General features: G+C 36.1%; 1 protein-coding gene across 3 annotated transcripts in view; it reads right to left on the bottom strand.

Moving 5' to 3' along the window:
• numa1 (nuclear mitotic apparatus protein 1) overlaps positions 1-16,111 on the bottom strand; it is a 66,667-nt gene that overhangs the window by 48,588 nt on the left and 1,968 nt on the right. For 2 of the 3 annotated variants that reach the window (XM_057838626.1, XM_057838624.1), the window contains exons 2-13: positions 15,892-15,957; positions 15,687-15,772; positions 15,528-15,601; positions 15,079-15,167; positions 14,784-14,858; positions 14,608-14,701; positions 14,300-14,459; positions 11,214-11,353; positions 10,722-10,833; positions 10,031-10,148; positions 1,605-1,745; positions 3-116 (exon numbers count right to left, since the gene is read on the bottom strand). In XM_057838626.1, the coding sequence (XP_057694609.1) occupies positions 3-116; positions 1,605-1,745; positions 10,031-10,148; positions 10,722-10,833; positions 11,214-11,353; positions 14,300-14,459; positions 14,608-14,701; positions 14,784-14,858; positions 15,079-15,167; positions 15,528-15,601; positions 15,687-15,772; positions 15,892-15,933 (1,245 nt within the window). In that variant the 5' untranslated portion in view covers positions 15,934-15,957. Of the gene's footprint in view, positions 1-2; positions 117-1,604; positions 1,746-10,030; positions 10,149-10,721; positions 10,834-11,213; positions 11,354-14,299; positions 14,460-14,607; positions 14,702-14,783; positions 14,859-15,078; positions 15,168-15,527; positions 15,602-15,686; positions 15,773-15,891; positions 15,985-16,111 lie in introns of all 3 variants that reach the window. The other variant, XM_057838625.1, reaches the window with a different exon arrangement.

The raw sequence follows: 16,111 nt of genomic DNA, 5'->3' as shown, positions 1-16,111 counted from the left end.
ACCTCAATTATTGGCCCCATGTTTTCTCCTACATCATTCTTTTTGGCTGCTGTAAGGTCATCTTCTAAACGTGAAATCTTTCCCTGTAGGATCTCAATTTGTTCAGTCAGCACGTCCTGTAATTGAACAAACCATTAAACTCAAAACTGTCTTTATAACAGTGATTCTCAACTGTTGACCAGACCTAAAAGTGGATGACAGGCCCATTATCTGTGGGTTGCTAGTAGGAAAAGAAAATTACAGGGGCTGCCGTTTTTGTCGGTAATTTCTAAAGGTTTTGAAATTACACACCTGGTGCAATTTATTAGTTTACGTGGTGTTAGGAGTTATAAAGTATGTATAGGAGGGCATGTGCAGTTACTGTTCATTTTATTTTTATTTTTTTAGTGAAGAGTTTTATATTTATTACCAGGATGCTTTTCTTAACGCATAGTGTTCCAAAAAAAAAAAAAAAAAAAATCCCCCCAGAATCAGGGTTTCTACAGGTATCAACAAATCTTGTTTAATGCAACTTTTAAGGTCGCTTTAAATTAATTTAGTACCCACGCCGAACTGCAGATAGTTTCACACACACACAAATTGTGAGTTTTCCAAAGTATTTACCATTACTTTTTAATCAACAACCTGATATCGTCCATCTCCAAAAATCCTTTACCGATACCAAACAGATACATGCGGCCAAGGACTTAACATTTTTATAGCTTATAGTACTGTGATTTCCCACTGGATACTTTAATAGTGATATATGTTTATGACAACTTCAAGGTTTTGAAAATAAGCATTCCGTGAAAAAAAAGAACTGAAGTTATGGGGGGAAAGTGTCTATTTTGCATATTGCCTATATTTATTGTTGAAATCAAAATAATCCAAAAATCTGATGTTTGCACCAAGTGCAAGTGCAAAGTACCAATAGGGCACTGCCATATTACATAGTACATACTGCTCATACAATGCTTCTATCTCAAAATAACAACAAAGGCACACAGCTTCAGTCCATTGAACAAGGTATGTAATGAGTTTCTAATTCATTACATTTTCAATCATTTATTGTTCATTTAATTTTTCCACCATGACTGCAAATGGTCTACTCACATAACAAATCCCAAACAAATTAGTTTGGAGACATCTAGTGGTCAATAACCACAAATGCTGTGCTAAGCTGTGACCAGCTCTTAAACAAAGGCAGAAGGCTTCTCCATCCACTTTGAAGGCAACATGCATATTGGCCCAAAACCAATAATGAAATATCTATATTATCGGCGCTCTTATCCCGTAATGATCTTATGTTCTCTTATCCCAGCTACCTGATAATATCAGAAAACTCAAATATTGTCAAAGATGTTTTTTGTTTGTTTTTAACAATCAAGTTTACATAACTTTTACTGCCCTAGACATTTAGTTTAAGGCTTTTTAAGGCCTGAATTTTGACACAATCCATTTACTGACTTAATGCTTTTTAATGACCCGCATAAACCCTTAGAAAAAAAACCCACTGTAAATATTCAAGACAGCTAGATTAAAGTAGGTACGGCTCTGAGCACCAAAAAACTAAACCGATAAGTGGCAGACCAGTGGCTTATGGTCTGAATAAGTGAGACCCATACCTTTTGCGAAGTGGCTTGATTGAGTTCAGAGATCAAGTAGTCAATTTTGGTTTGCCACTCCTCTTGACAAGATGCTAGGGTTTCCTTCAGCCTGCTAACTTCAGTTTGAGACGTAGACAGCTGTGCATAAGCCGCACGAACCTGAGAATGCATCACATTCAGATGATTTAACAGAAAGGATTGATAAACAAACAGATTAGATTAAAATACAAGGGATATCTAAAGCTTTTATTTATTAATCTATGAAAATCCCATCAGTAGATTCCTTCTTATCTACAGGGTTCCTACAGGATTCCTCAAGTTCAATTTAAGACTTTTTAAGCGGCATGGAAAATGAATGAATGAATGAATAAAACCTAATTAAAACCATTTTTTAAAAACAATATATATTTTGCAGCCAGATTGCTTAATTCTGTGTCATTACTAGGAGTGGGAACCTCTTGGTACCTAACGATACGATATGCGATACAAAGCTCACGATAACGATGATCTGACGATACAACGATTATCGATACATTGGTCAGGAAATCATTCTAGGATATTCTACAAAAAAAAACTAATAAATAGGAAAAAACAAGCTTCTGCTGTGAATTAGAGCAGGGCGGTAAACCGAAAATTTACCGGCACCGAAATTCTTCACGATGACCGACGTAATTTTGACCATGACGGTAAATTCGGTAATTTAATAAAACACGAAAATATAGTCTTTTCATCCCGCTTTGCCTCTGTGTTGTTCAGCAATGTTCATTCCCCTTTAAGAAAGCAGAAAGTGTGCTTACGTATGGAGTCACGTGGTTATCAGGAAGCCAAACAAACAAGAGCCCTGTGGCTAACGCTACAAGCAAACGTGATGGAGTGTGGCTTAAGGGAGGTTCGCCAAACTTTCACCCAACATTAAATAGACTCTTGGCGGCATCCAGACAGGCTTTCACCCGCTGTCCTCCCTTGCTCTCACGATTTCTAAAGAGGAAGCTTTCAATGCTTTCTACTAGTAGCCAAGCCACAGGCTAACGCTAGTGGCTAACGCTAGCGGCTAACACTACAAATAAACGTGATGGAGTTGGATAGCGGCTCTAACCTTGGCGAAACAGCTGAACTTAATGAGTGGATTGGGCACGGACTGCATCTAGCAATTAGTATGTCACGTTATTGTGTATCTCTGTCTATGTGTGATTTCTGATGGCTGTTGTGATAGTAAAGCATTCAGCATAAAGTACAATCCAACAGTGAAAATTTTAAAATAACTGTTTAATGGCCCCAGCTATTTTTCTGTATGTGCTTAATTCTGTGTCACTAGATCAATGCAGCTTTAATGTGTCTGTGTCTGTGTGGGGGTTCATGTGTGCTTGCATGTATTAAAAAATGCACTGGGAAAAAACAAACAAACCTTGAAGTTAACACTTGTGTTAAGTAAATATGTCACAGCAGCCATTAACAATAAGTTGTCTTTTTGAAGTGTACTGTTCAAGCTGTAAGTCATTTGTGTTACAATGACATGTTTGCACAGGCATATCGATTTTGACAATGTACATTGTTCAAGCCATACAAGCTGTTATAAAATGTTCATACTTGAATTCTTATTGTTTACAATAATTTTTTGCATGCTTAATGTTTAGACTGCATGTACGATTGTTAAACATATTAAATTGAAAGCTGGTAAATAAATCAACAAAGAAACGGTTAATCTGTATTTCATGCGTTGATTAAGATTTTCAAATTATATAACAGTCCGCTTGGGCGAATTTATCGTTATCGAGGTAAATCTGCTCAATTTACCGCGATACGTGCTTAAGGCCATATCGCCCAGCCCTACTGTGAATTGGAATGCGTTTATCACTAGTAGACATCCAATCCATTTGAACTGGGAGGGTTCATTCGTTCATTCGCTGCCATCCCTCCCGCTTCAAACATATTGAACGTCTATCTATGGCTGTCAGTGGCAGTCAATGCCAGGCAATGAGGTAATTTTGGGCCATTTAAGGTCATTTACCTGTTGATTTCCAGTTACTGTTGATTTGGGGGCATTTTATGGGTCACTTGATTTTGAGTCACAGTCGAGGAAGTGACCTGGGAATCACCCAAATCAATAGGCAGTGACTCAAACTCAACAGGAAATGACCTGTAAATGAACAGCAAGTGACCTGTAAATGCCCCGAAAATCGGACAGGATGACTGCGAATGCTCTGGTTGGTAGACTGGGAATGAACAGAAATGGATTGGGCATCGAGCACCGTCAATGGCAGCCTTAGAGTTAACTGAGACATTATTATGGTGGAAGAATTTGGTAGGAACTTATTGGTTCTTTTTTTTTTTTTTTTTAAACATTGACACCTTTTTTAAATGATATCTCGATACTTGGCAGGAGCATATCGATAACCTTTTGGGATACAAAGTATCACGATATATCACCATTTCAGTGTTTTGTCACACCCCTAGTCATTACTGCCATTATAATATAAAATCTTAAATGTTTCAATGGCAAGTGTGCGTCCATGTATTAAAAATGCACTGGGGGAAAAAAACCTGAAACCTTGAAGTAAACACTTGTGTTGAGTATGTCACAGCAGCCATTAACAATAAGTTGTCTGTTTGAAGTGTACTGTTCAAGCTGTAAGCAATTTGTGTTACAATGACATTTTTGCACACGTTTGTCATATTGATTTTGATAATGTACATTGTTCAAGCCATACAAAGCTGTAATAAATGTTCATACTTGAATTCTTATTGTTTACAAAAAAATTTATATACTTAATGTTTAGACTGCATGTACAATTGTTAAATATGGTAAATTGGGTAAATAAATCAACGAGAAACGGCTCATCAGTAAATCTGCTCAATTTTCCGTGACACTTACTTTAGGCCATACCGCCCAGCCCTAATACAAAACATGTTATTTCTGCTTTTTTTCTCTCTAGTAATCTTTCAAAACAGAACATGCCGATCAAACACTGCTGCTATGGAACTTGTAAAAACGACTCTAGACATTACAACATATAAAGGCTATTTTATTCATACATTTCCCAAAACCAAAAACTCAGAGAAAAAATAAAGAATGGATGAACTTGCGCGGACGTCCAAAAGACCAGTTTTAACACCAGCAAGGTGAAGCCATTCACATTTCATATGCAGTAAACATTTTGTTGGGGGCCATGGTCATTCAGAGGACGAAGAAGACATTTTGATATTTTTACTTATTTTTTAACGTGGCGTTTTGCCATACTGCATCTGTCTGACAATGAATGACCTGAAAAAAATGTAAATGGTATCTGACTGCCACTGTTACCTTTTCTGTTGTAAAAAAAAAAAAAAAACTTTAGTAAGGGGGAAGTTTAAATAAATTTGTTAAATTTGTTTGTTATTAATGAAAAAAATTAAATGTGGCTATCACTGAGTAGCATTTGTGATCGCTACACAAAAATAGCAATGTAAATTGCCTCCAAGAACGATCAAAGACGTAAAACAATCAAAGGATATAATATATAAGAAAGAGAGGGCATATGGTGGTAATGGATAGATTGTTGAAACATGGGAATGTCATCGGTAAGTGGCGTAAGACAATGCACATAAGAAAAAGGTGTCCATAAAAAAGTATGCTATTAGAGTCCATCACAATTGTTTACACAGTATTTGATCCAAAATGACTGTCATCTTGTTCAGCAAAGTGCACATTATCAAATTTGAAGCCAAATTACTCATTGCCAATCACATTTTTCATAAAAGGTGTCATTTTAAAGGGATCCTCTATTTTTAAGACAAGCAATTCTTAAAACAAATGTTAGTATGAGTTATAATAATTTGATATTAAAACCCCTCTTAATGTTTTTGTTTTAATAAAGTTTGTAAAATTACTTTAAGTGATAGGTCGCCATTCTTGTTACGTCGCAGTGCGTGACATCACTGGCCCCGAAAGCCGAAATTCCAGCTTGTCACTCGTAAGCTTTCCCAACATGTCGTCAGTTCTACCCTTCCTATTTGAACCAGATCTGAAAAGTGAAGAGCAGGACAGCACTGTCGGTCGTTCACAAGACGAGTTTCGGGGAAAATGGGCAAAACTGGTGATGCGAGAGAGTCCTGTAGGGAACGCCGGTTGGGAGCGAGAGTGCATGCTGTTGGGATTCGGGAACTCTGGTTTTATTAGCAGCAGTCAAGGTAAGCATACTGCATTTTCAAACATTTTCCCAATATAATTATGTAGATTGTTAGCATCCAGAGCTGTCGTGTGCTTTACATACAGTACAGGCCAAAGAGCACACCTTGTGTAATCCAGGCCTTGTACATTGTAACGCGTGGTAGCTAGGATACGTGTATAAAAGTACCAGAAAGGGGAGAAGCTTCCACTTATGCACATTTATTCACAAAAAATAATATTTCCACCTTGACCACTCTTAACTCGGGAGCTCAGCAGTACGCAAACACGCATTCCCTGACGAACTCCAACATTGTTGTAAGGTCCACGTCAGTCACTGTCGTCACTGTAGCGTGCCATTGTGCTTTAATTATTTAGTATGATTTGGGGAAAACTCCCACGAAGAATAGTCAACAAAAAAGATAGCAATACTAATCCAAATCCGCGTTTTTTACTCACTCGAAGATCCAGGAATTAGACCGATCCCATGGCAATATCGCAGCCACGATTAGGCCGTTGATTCCACAAAATAGACTGTTCCGAAAAGCCACTGTGGGACCGACGAATAAAAATAAATGGACGGATCCAAAACCAGTACTGCAGACGCGATGGGACCCTTACTTGACTGAGGATCCAGGAAAAATGTTCGGGCGCCAGTTGTAACGCGTGGTGGGTAGGATACGTGCATACAGGGACCAAAAAGGGGGAGAAGCTTCCACCTATGCACATTTATTCACTAAAAATAATAATTCCATCTTGACCACTCACTTCACTCCCCTTTTTTCCATTTGACTGGAAATTGCATCCAAAAGCAGCACATCGTGGCATTTTACTTCGCGAGTTTAGGCAGCAATAAGCAATTGTTGAACACGCTACACATTCAGAAAGATACCAATTACGTCATCACTGCGAGCCCGCAAACCATGGTGCCAACTAACGGTCAAAATTTGGAATAAATATTATAAAATATTGCCATTGATTTAACATTTTATGTGTTTCTAACAACATATTTTAGTACAAGAGAACAATTGTGGTTTATTAGAGCCTACATGTATTTAAATCAGAGGATCACTTTAAAGCTATTCTCAGTGTAGAATCGAAAGTATGTGAGATTATCTCCAGAAACCGTTGTATATCTTGAATATGACGTGCTAATATTTTGAAATGTTTGCCGAAAGTACGTTTGCTAAACTGCCAACTATATGTTTTACACTCTGTTAAAAAAAAAAAAAAAAAGTGCACTTCTCTTTTGAGTCATACCTGTGGCATCAGTAATATTTTTTTCTTCGTTTGCAAATGTTTTGTAATCTTTTATAGCATGCTAAAGTGGTTGAAAAGTGGTTAGTACATTGTCTTTTTTCCATTAGCCTCAGTGTAGCAATGCTTTTACACGTTTTACAGTGTTTAATATATATATATGTGTTTCCTTATTTTGTATGTCTGAACTTTAATTCTACAGCGTGTTGATGACCAATAAACATCTGTGAAAGGAACTGGAGTCTTATATACAAATCAACACACATGTGTTCATGCATGCACAAATGTTGCATGAACACGGCGATAAAACGCAGCCGTAAAAAAACGCAGCCACGAAAAGTACCGCCCTCATTTTTATTTACTGTGCGATAAATGGACATATTGCATATCGCGACAGGCTTAATCATAAATTATAAGATCCAGATATGAAAATTCAATACTTTTTCAAGACTTGAGGTATTATATCCAAATTCATAAATTCAATGCTATTAAGACTTGTTAAGACCCCGCGGGAACCCTTTATACTACTAGCAATATCTTCCAAGAGCTCCATTACCGCCAGATAGGTGGATCTTTTTTCTCTGAAACCATAGTTTTTCTCTTAAATGAACACAGTATGTTTATCAATAAAATTGTCAAGTGTGTGTGAAAAGAGTTTTTCTAGAAATACTGTGAAAAAGTATTTTTGCAAGATCGGACACTTATTTCCATGAGAGGCCAACCATCTCTTAAATAAACCATCTAACATCAATTTTGGATTCAATTTACATTTCCCCATCTCTACATATTCTCGCTCACTTCTACAACTGAATAACCAGATGGCGGCGTCATGGCAACAACTTAATTCACCGACGTACGCTGAGGTTGCGGACAACGTACCGTATAACATATATTAATCCCAAACTCCTATTTAGTGCAAGGCCATTAATAAAACAAATACACACAGTTGGAAGTTTTACGGCGGACTACAGTGACTACTAGAGCTGGGCGGTAAACCGAAAATTTACCGTCACCGAAATTCTTCACGATGACCGACGTAATTTTGACCATGTCGGTAAATTCGGTAAATTAATAAAACAAGAAAATAGTCTTTTCATCCCGCTTTGACTCTGTTGTTCGTCTATGCTCATTCCCCTTTAAGAAAGCAGTGAATGTACTTACGTAGGGAGTCACGTGATCATCAGGAAGCCAATCAAACAGAAGCCCGGTAAGCTAAGGCTAGCAGCTAATGCTACAAGCAAAACGTGATGGAGTGTGGCTTAAGGGAGGTTCGCCAAACTTTCACCCGACATTTAATAGACTCTTGGTGGCATCCAGACGGGCTTTCACCAGCTGTCCTCCCTTGTTCTCACAATTTCCGGAGATGGTGCTTTCAGTGCTTTCTACCGGTAGCCAGGCCACAGGCTAACGCTAGCCGCTAACGCTAGCGGCCGCTAGCGGCTCACGCTACAAATGAACGTGATGGAGTCGGATAGCGGCTCTAACCTTGTCGAAACGGCTGAATTTAATGAGTGGATTGGGCATGGACTGCATCTAGCAATTACTATGTCGCGTTATTTTGTATCTGACTGTGTGTGATTTCTCTGATAGCTTTTGTGATGGTAAAGCATTCAGCATAAAGCACAAATGGCCCCAGCTATTTTTCTGTATGTGCTTAATTCTGTGTCATTATTGCTATCATAAAATCTTAAGTGTTTCATTTGCAGAAGATCAATATAGCTTTAATGTGTGTCTGTCTGTCTGTTTGGGGGTTCATGTATGTGTGCATTTATTAAAAAATGCACTGGGGGGGAGACCCTGAAACCATAAAGTAAACACTTGTATTGAATAATTATGTCACAGCAGCCATTAACAATAAATTGTCTTTTTGAAGTGTACTGTTCGAGCTGCAAGTCATTTGTGTTACAATGACATGTTTGCACAGGCATATCGATTTTGACAATGTACATTGTTCAAGCCATACACTCTGTTATAAATGCTCATACTTGAATTCTTAATGTTTACAATTCATTTATATAAACCTAATGTCTAGACTGCATGTACATTTGTTAAATATATCAAATTGAATGCTGGTAACTAAATCAACAAGAAACTGTTAATCTGTATTTCATGCATTGATTCAGATTTTCAAATTATATAACAGTCCGCTTGGACGACTTTATCGTCATTTATCGTTATCGAGATAAATCTGCTCCATTTATCGTGATACATGTTTAAGGCCATATCGCCCACCCCTAGTGACTACTACTACTTTCTTTGTTAAAAAGAACATTCACGCAGGGAATCAATTCACCAACTATGTAAAGTCACGATGTCACCTTCCGGGTGGAACCGTGACTTTACATAGCTGGTTAATACAAAATAAAATATGTGTATAAAAAGTGATCCTGCCTTGTTCTGCTTACTAGAAGAAAGCTAAATTCCTTTGTTAAATTTCATAAGCACCGAAATATATTTAAAAAATGCAATTTTTTTTTTGTTCTCTTGGTCAAGGTAGTTCCTGACTCCTGGGCTGACATCTTAATTTTAGATGGCAAAAAGTGTGTGCGGCTCCCAGCGTTCCCTTTTCGGTGAAACTGCTCTTTGAGTGTTAAAGGCTGCCGACCCCTCTTCTAGATACCTCCTAAAAGAAGCAATAGCAAGTTCTTGATCTCGTTTCTGATTTGTGTAGCTGTATATGCATTATTGCACTACAAAATGCACTAGCTGACCATAAATCAGTCACAAATCAAACAATCCCTCGGGAAAACCTATAGTTACCTATTTCAAATGTGATTTCTAGAGCATTTAAGTTAACCAGTGTTGTTGGTCAGTGTATTTTGAAGAAAGAAAATAATAGTTGTCATACAGTAGTTCATTTGCCAAGTTACATAATCAATAATAATGGGAAATTTGGCAAACGCAGATCTTTAATGGGAGGGAAAAAAAACCAATGAGGAATCATAGAATTACACAAACAATAAAACACAAGGTAGAATATTTTAAGACTACCACAGAATATTCACACAAAACTAGCATCTATTACACACACAAGTATTAATACCTGTGAAGAGAGGACACCTTTCTCCTCTTCAAGTTGATCCACTTTTTGTTCCGCCAACGATGCATTGCTTTTGAAGTCTTTATATTCTTTAAGAATCTCATTGAGTCGCAGTTGCAAACTAAAAGAAAGCAACAAAAGACAGAATGGCAGAGTGTGAGTGGCAGACAAATGAAGTGCTGTGTAAGAGAAAATAAGCATTTGTGAAAATTGCAAGGGTTTACAACATAAGGCCCACATTTGAGACTGCTACACACTTAGAGGTACTAAAGTCATTTTCCAGTATTTCAAAGTTTCATGCATGAGACAGAGTGACTAACGTTTTTAATGACAAAAAAATGACAAATAGTGCCGGTCCAATATTAGGGGTATAAGGGTAAACATTTTGCAAAGCAAATCCATAGCTTACTGAAACAATCTGCATTAAAACAAATCACAATGCTAGATGGTCTCCTAACTTTTACAACAGGCGGTCACACTAATTTATAAACGCAGGCTAGTATAACCATTTGTATAATCTACGAAAGTAGATCATCATGGACAGAGAAATATGAAAATATTGCTGAGTAAAAAATATATATATATTTACAAGGACAGACAAGACAAGTGTGTTGAAAAACTCAAACCAAGCATCTCATTCACATAGGTTTTGTACAGTATTTATAAAAATATTTAAGAGTAGAGCTGGTCTTACGAGTTAATCTTGCTCTCGAGTTCATCTATTTGTGCCCTGGTACTCTGCTCTTGTTCACTTTGCTCCCCTTTCATCTTGTTCAGATTATACTCCAACTGGTTAATGTGTGATTCTGATGAAAAGTGTAGAAAAGGAAAACAACAATAATGGAAAGGAATGTGATATTCTACAGTAAAAGTGCACTCATCCATCCATTTTCTATCACTCTTGCCATCTTTAGGTTCATATGTAAATTCAGTTTTAAAGTCTCAAATGATCCAAGATACAATTATGTCTTCGGCTATATTCCATAGCAAAAATACCTGCAGAAAACGTAGGCGAGCTCTACACAAGACCTGAGCTAAGATGTGATCACAGAAATAAGCATTTAATTGTAACCACTGAGCCACTATATTACAAATAAAGACAAAATCGGTTAAAAATGGTTTTACAGAACTCCCGCACACAACAGACAAAAATATTTGGGCAGATTGTAAGACAAAAATGAAGCACCTCTTATTGAAATGAGGCTAATCTTGCTGGCGAGTTCCCTCTCAAGGCCATCCCTATAATCTCTGTCTTGGACGATCTGGCGCTGAAGCTTCCGCAACTGAAATTTCGGAGTGTTCATTATGTCTTGAATAGGAGATTTACTGTGGGGGGGAAAAGTAAAATAAAATTAATAGTTAGAATGTCTTTTAATAAGAAAATTAACACCCCGTTAAGTACGCAGAGATTCACCAATTATTTGGATTTTATATTTTAAATCTGATACACTTTTAATGTATTTTTTTTTCAACTTTTCCAGGGGGAATCTAATGGGTGATTAATCCCCATGAATTGAATGATTTTGAGAGGTATTCACACAATACCATTATAAATTTGTCAATTATTTGTGAAGTTTGGTCCAGCTACATTAATTTAGCAGCAATGGCGTGCTGCTTCTAATTTTGTTGTTGACACACCGCATACCTGCTGTTATTTTGTTTTTGTTTTATTAAAGGACAGACATTTCCACACAAGTGGACGAGCTATGAGTACAACTGGCTGAGGGTGTTGCCAGATTTGAAAGTCTCCAGCTCAGTCGCACTGTCAAAACGCCTAAATTGTAATCTTCCGCTTAGGATCAGATGTTTCCCTTAAACAACTCTTGTCCATTTTTGAATTATAACCAGAAAAAAAATAAAAAAGGTTAACAGTGGGAGACATATTGTAGTGTAATATTGCCATTTCGCAAATAAGAATTGTGGGAGGTCGTTCTTAGAAAAGGTCTTTCATTTCAATAAACAAGCAACATTAACAGTATTATTTAGTGTCAAAAACACATTTGTCAATAGAAAATCACTGTCAAAGTAGAACTTTGACAATATTTTTCAGACCAGATTTCTTAAAGGATTGCTATATATATATATTAGGGCTGTCAAAATTATCGCGTTAACGGGCGGTAATAAATTTTTTAAAAAATTAATCACGTTAAAATATTTGACGCAATTAACGCACAAATGCCCCGCTCAAACAGATTAAAATGACAGCACAGGGAAATGTGTACTTGTTGTGTTTTTCGGAGTTTTGGCGCCCTCTGCTGGCGCTTGGCCGCGACTGATTTTATAGGCTTCAGCACCCATGAGCATTGTGTAAGTAATTACTGACATGAACTACTACTAGTTTATTCTTTGATTGAAATTTTTACAAATTTTATTAAAACGAAAACATGAAGGGAGGTTTTAATATAAAATTTGTATAACTTGTATTAACATTTATCTTTTAAGAACTACAAGTCTTTCTATCCATGGATCGCTTTAACAGAAAGTTAATAATGGTATTGCCATCTTGTTGATTTATTGTTACAATAAAGAAATACAGTACTTATGTACCGTATGTTGAATGTATATATCCATCTTGTGTCTTATCTTTCCATTCCAACAATAATTTACAGGAAAATATGGCATATTTTACAGATGGTTTGAATTGCGATTAATTATGATTAATTAATTTTTAAGCTGTAATTAACTCGATTAAAAAATTTAATCGTTTGACACCCCTAATATATTATAATATATATATATATATATATATATATATATATATATATATATTAGGGGTGTAACGGTACACAAAAATCTCGGTTCGGTACGTACCTCGGTTTTGAAGTCACGGTTCGGTACAGTAAGAAAATAAGATGCAAAATATAAATGTGCTAGTTGTTTATTACACACTTTTGTGCTTTCAACAATAGGAACAACAAAGCTAGAATTCTACTCAAAAATAGAAAATAAAATATTCTGAAATGTAGATATTTAAAAAAAAAACTAAATAAAAATAAATAACATTGGCTAAGACTTTTTCTTTCAAAAAATATCTGGTTGTCCGGGACATTTTAATTCATTTTAACATTTAGAACAATATATACAATGACATACCACAAAAAGAGTGAGAATTGTTTTGACTCCTGTTAAAAGAGGTGCAGTCTCAGTGTTTCCGTTTACATTTTTTGCTCTAGTTAATGCCAGCATCATTTGACCTCATTGTTTGTGATTTCTTATTGATTTATTATTATTATTTATTATATTGAATTATGTTATTTATTTACACATTAATAAAGAATGTAGGTGTTCCATAATGTTTTTTTGTGAATTAATAAGCTTCAACAAAAATTTCATTATTAAAGTAGTAAAAAAAAAAAATAATAATAATAATTATTAGATTAGTCAACTAATCGTAAAAATAGTCGGCTGACTAATCGGGAGGAAATTAGTCGTTTGGGACAGCCCTAATACTTATGATTGTCTAATGACAGTCTTATGGCGCCACTGTCAAATAAAGTGTTACCAAAAACCATAACTAGCAATTAATGAAACAAATGGTACAGTCACTGAAAACATAATTAGCACAGAACATGGATTTTGATTGTTATTTACATCTGTAGCGCTGCAATGCATGCTAGTAGGCGCGTTGGACAACAACAGCGTCGACAGCAGAGGTTGACTGTTTCCCCCAAGGAAGCAGTGATGGCCAAATGAAGCTTCTTGAACCAATGAATGAATCATGGTGGTTCATTTGGTTTTATTCTATTTTTCCTAACATTGCATAAATGAACATAAACTTAGTAGTTTAAGTTATTTATTCGCTAATTTGAGTAAACTATAAATAGAACAGCTAACGTTAATATCTACATGCCATAATGTAACTTCTGAGTTCATTTTACAGAAGATCTCATTCAAATATTTCTCAGAGTAGAGAAAACACCCAATAGAGATGCTGGCCAGTTATTAAAATGGCGAGTTTCTTTTAACCCCGTAATTCGATAATATAAAGTATTTTAAATACAACCTTCATATTTATTACAATATTTATCAAATAACTTCAATATGTATTTGTTTAAATTTATTTCTGCCCCTGTTGCTGAAATAAATCCTAGAGAAAACACAGCATTTGCTGTCAGGCTCAGTCATTACCACCCAGGTATAGTAAGGGCCCACTGTAATCATACCAGTAAAATGATAGATTTCCTAATGTGGGTTACATCTTTACTCATATTGATCAAATTATAGGAAAATGATCTGCCATACGTCATATGTACAGTATGTAGTGAATGATACCTGACAGAAGACGACGCCACAGTATGGACATCGAGAAATGTGACTTTTGGTGTGCGATGGAACATTGGGGAGTCTTCATCAGAGAGTGAAGATACAGTTGACGCATTGGAGGTAGAGGTGCTTGCCGTCCGCTCCAATAACTCATGAGACACATGCAAATCTGTAAGATGAAGACAGACATTTATTTATATAAGCTGCAAAGTGCATTCCAAACTAGGTGGCACATTCTCTTAAACGCACAAAAAATTATGATGTATTTTTCATGTAAGAGAAGCAAAAATCAAATGGAAGACAATTCTGAGACTCACATCGCTTTGCCAAGTAGGTGTCCAGGCCACTTTTCAGATAAACACAGCCAAAACTCTCCATTACGAAAGAGCCAGTCAGATTTGCAATCTCCCTCTGAAAAGCAAGAGTGACAAAATGTTAAGACCCCCCAAAATAACATTGAAGTTTTTAAGCAAAAACTATTATGCCTGCTTACCTCGACTTCACATTCCAAGGTTTTGAGGGTGCATCGTTCATTCATCATGTCATGATAAACTAGCAACAAAAGCAACTGGAAAGAAAAAACACAGGTGGGAAATTAGTAATTACGATTATCATATGTGTAACCTAATCTACAAGGCTGTCCAAAAGAAGTATTGGTATAGAAGATTGTTAATGAACATACATGAGGAACTTTAAATACAGCGGATTAAAAAAAATAATAATAATACAACATCAAAGATATTGTATCACGCTCAAAGAGTTATATACTGACTTTTAGCCCTATGTACCTTTGAAATTTCCACAGTCAGGTTGATTCCATTTCTTATGTTCTCCCAGGATAGTGAGGTACCCTTGGTTGGACTAAATCTGCAATCCTCTGATTAACAAACAAATTATTACAAATATACGTACTAATTACTGAAACATGAAAAACTGTGTAGTCAGATGGTGCAATAAAAATTCAGAATTTTAATATTGAGGGAAATTTGAAGATTAATTACATGCAAATTCCTCCCCTTCAAATAAGTAAAGATGAATTGCCCAACTGTAGGACGACACACCTTTAATGACAGACTAAACAATCAAGGTTTGAACGACACACTTGTTAATCTCCACCTTCAGTTAATTATTACTTTTGATTAAAAGTACTTCTAAAGAAAACTGGTAGTTTTGATGAATAATCATCATTAAATAATAATAAAAGCAAAACAATCCAAACATAACGTCTGAAACTCACCCTCTACAAATTGAGCTATCAGTTCAAAACGTTCTTCGATTGTTTCAGTTGAAGGAGGGTCTGGTTCGTTTTTTCTGAAATTAAACGAATGGCAAACAAGAGTAAAAACCGAGGCCATGTTCTCAAAAATACATTGCTGCAAAGTGCACATGCACTCACATCTTGTAAACAACACGAAGCAGGAATTCGCCATCCTGTAAATCTTCAACGTGAATTTCTCGGTTGGGCGAAATTATACTATTGACCTGTAAACACAACAAAATATTAGGAGTCAAAACCTTCCATTAGTGTAAATGTAAATATTGTCTTGCACGACCCACGTTAACATGAACTTTGTAAATCGATAACTGTGTGTTAAACCTACCCAGTTAATGAGAGCCTTAACACCCAGATTAACAAGAGCCATCACGAAAGACCCTTTCTCTCAACTCTGTAAAGGTGGAAATGACATAAAACACTACAAAAAAATGAAAACATGAAAACTTGTCTCTTACGTGGTCACTGTCATGCTAGAAAAAGTGTACACGGTCGTTAAAATCGACTAGCTCAATTTCGGTAGCGTGTCGAAGTTGGCGAATTGTTGT

The sequence above is a fragment of the Corythoichthys intestinalis genome, chromosome 6, assembly GCF_030265065.1.
Source record: "Corythoichthys intestinalis isolate RoL2023-P3 chromosome 6, ASM3026506v1, whole genome shotgun sequence".
NCBI classification, from domain to species: domain Eukaryota; kingdom Metazoa; phylum Chordata; class Actinopteri; order Syngnathiformes; family Syngnathidae; genus Corythoichthys; species Corythoichthys intestinalis.
The sequence above is the reverse complement of the archived record's forward strand: the minus strand, read 5'-3'. Positions and strand labels throughout refer to the sequence as shown.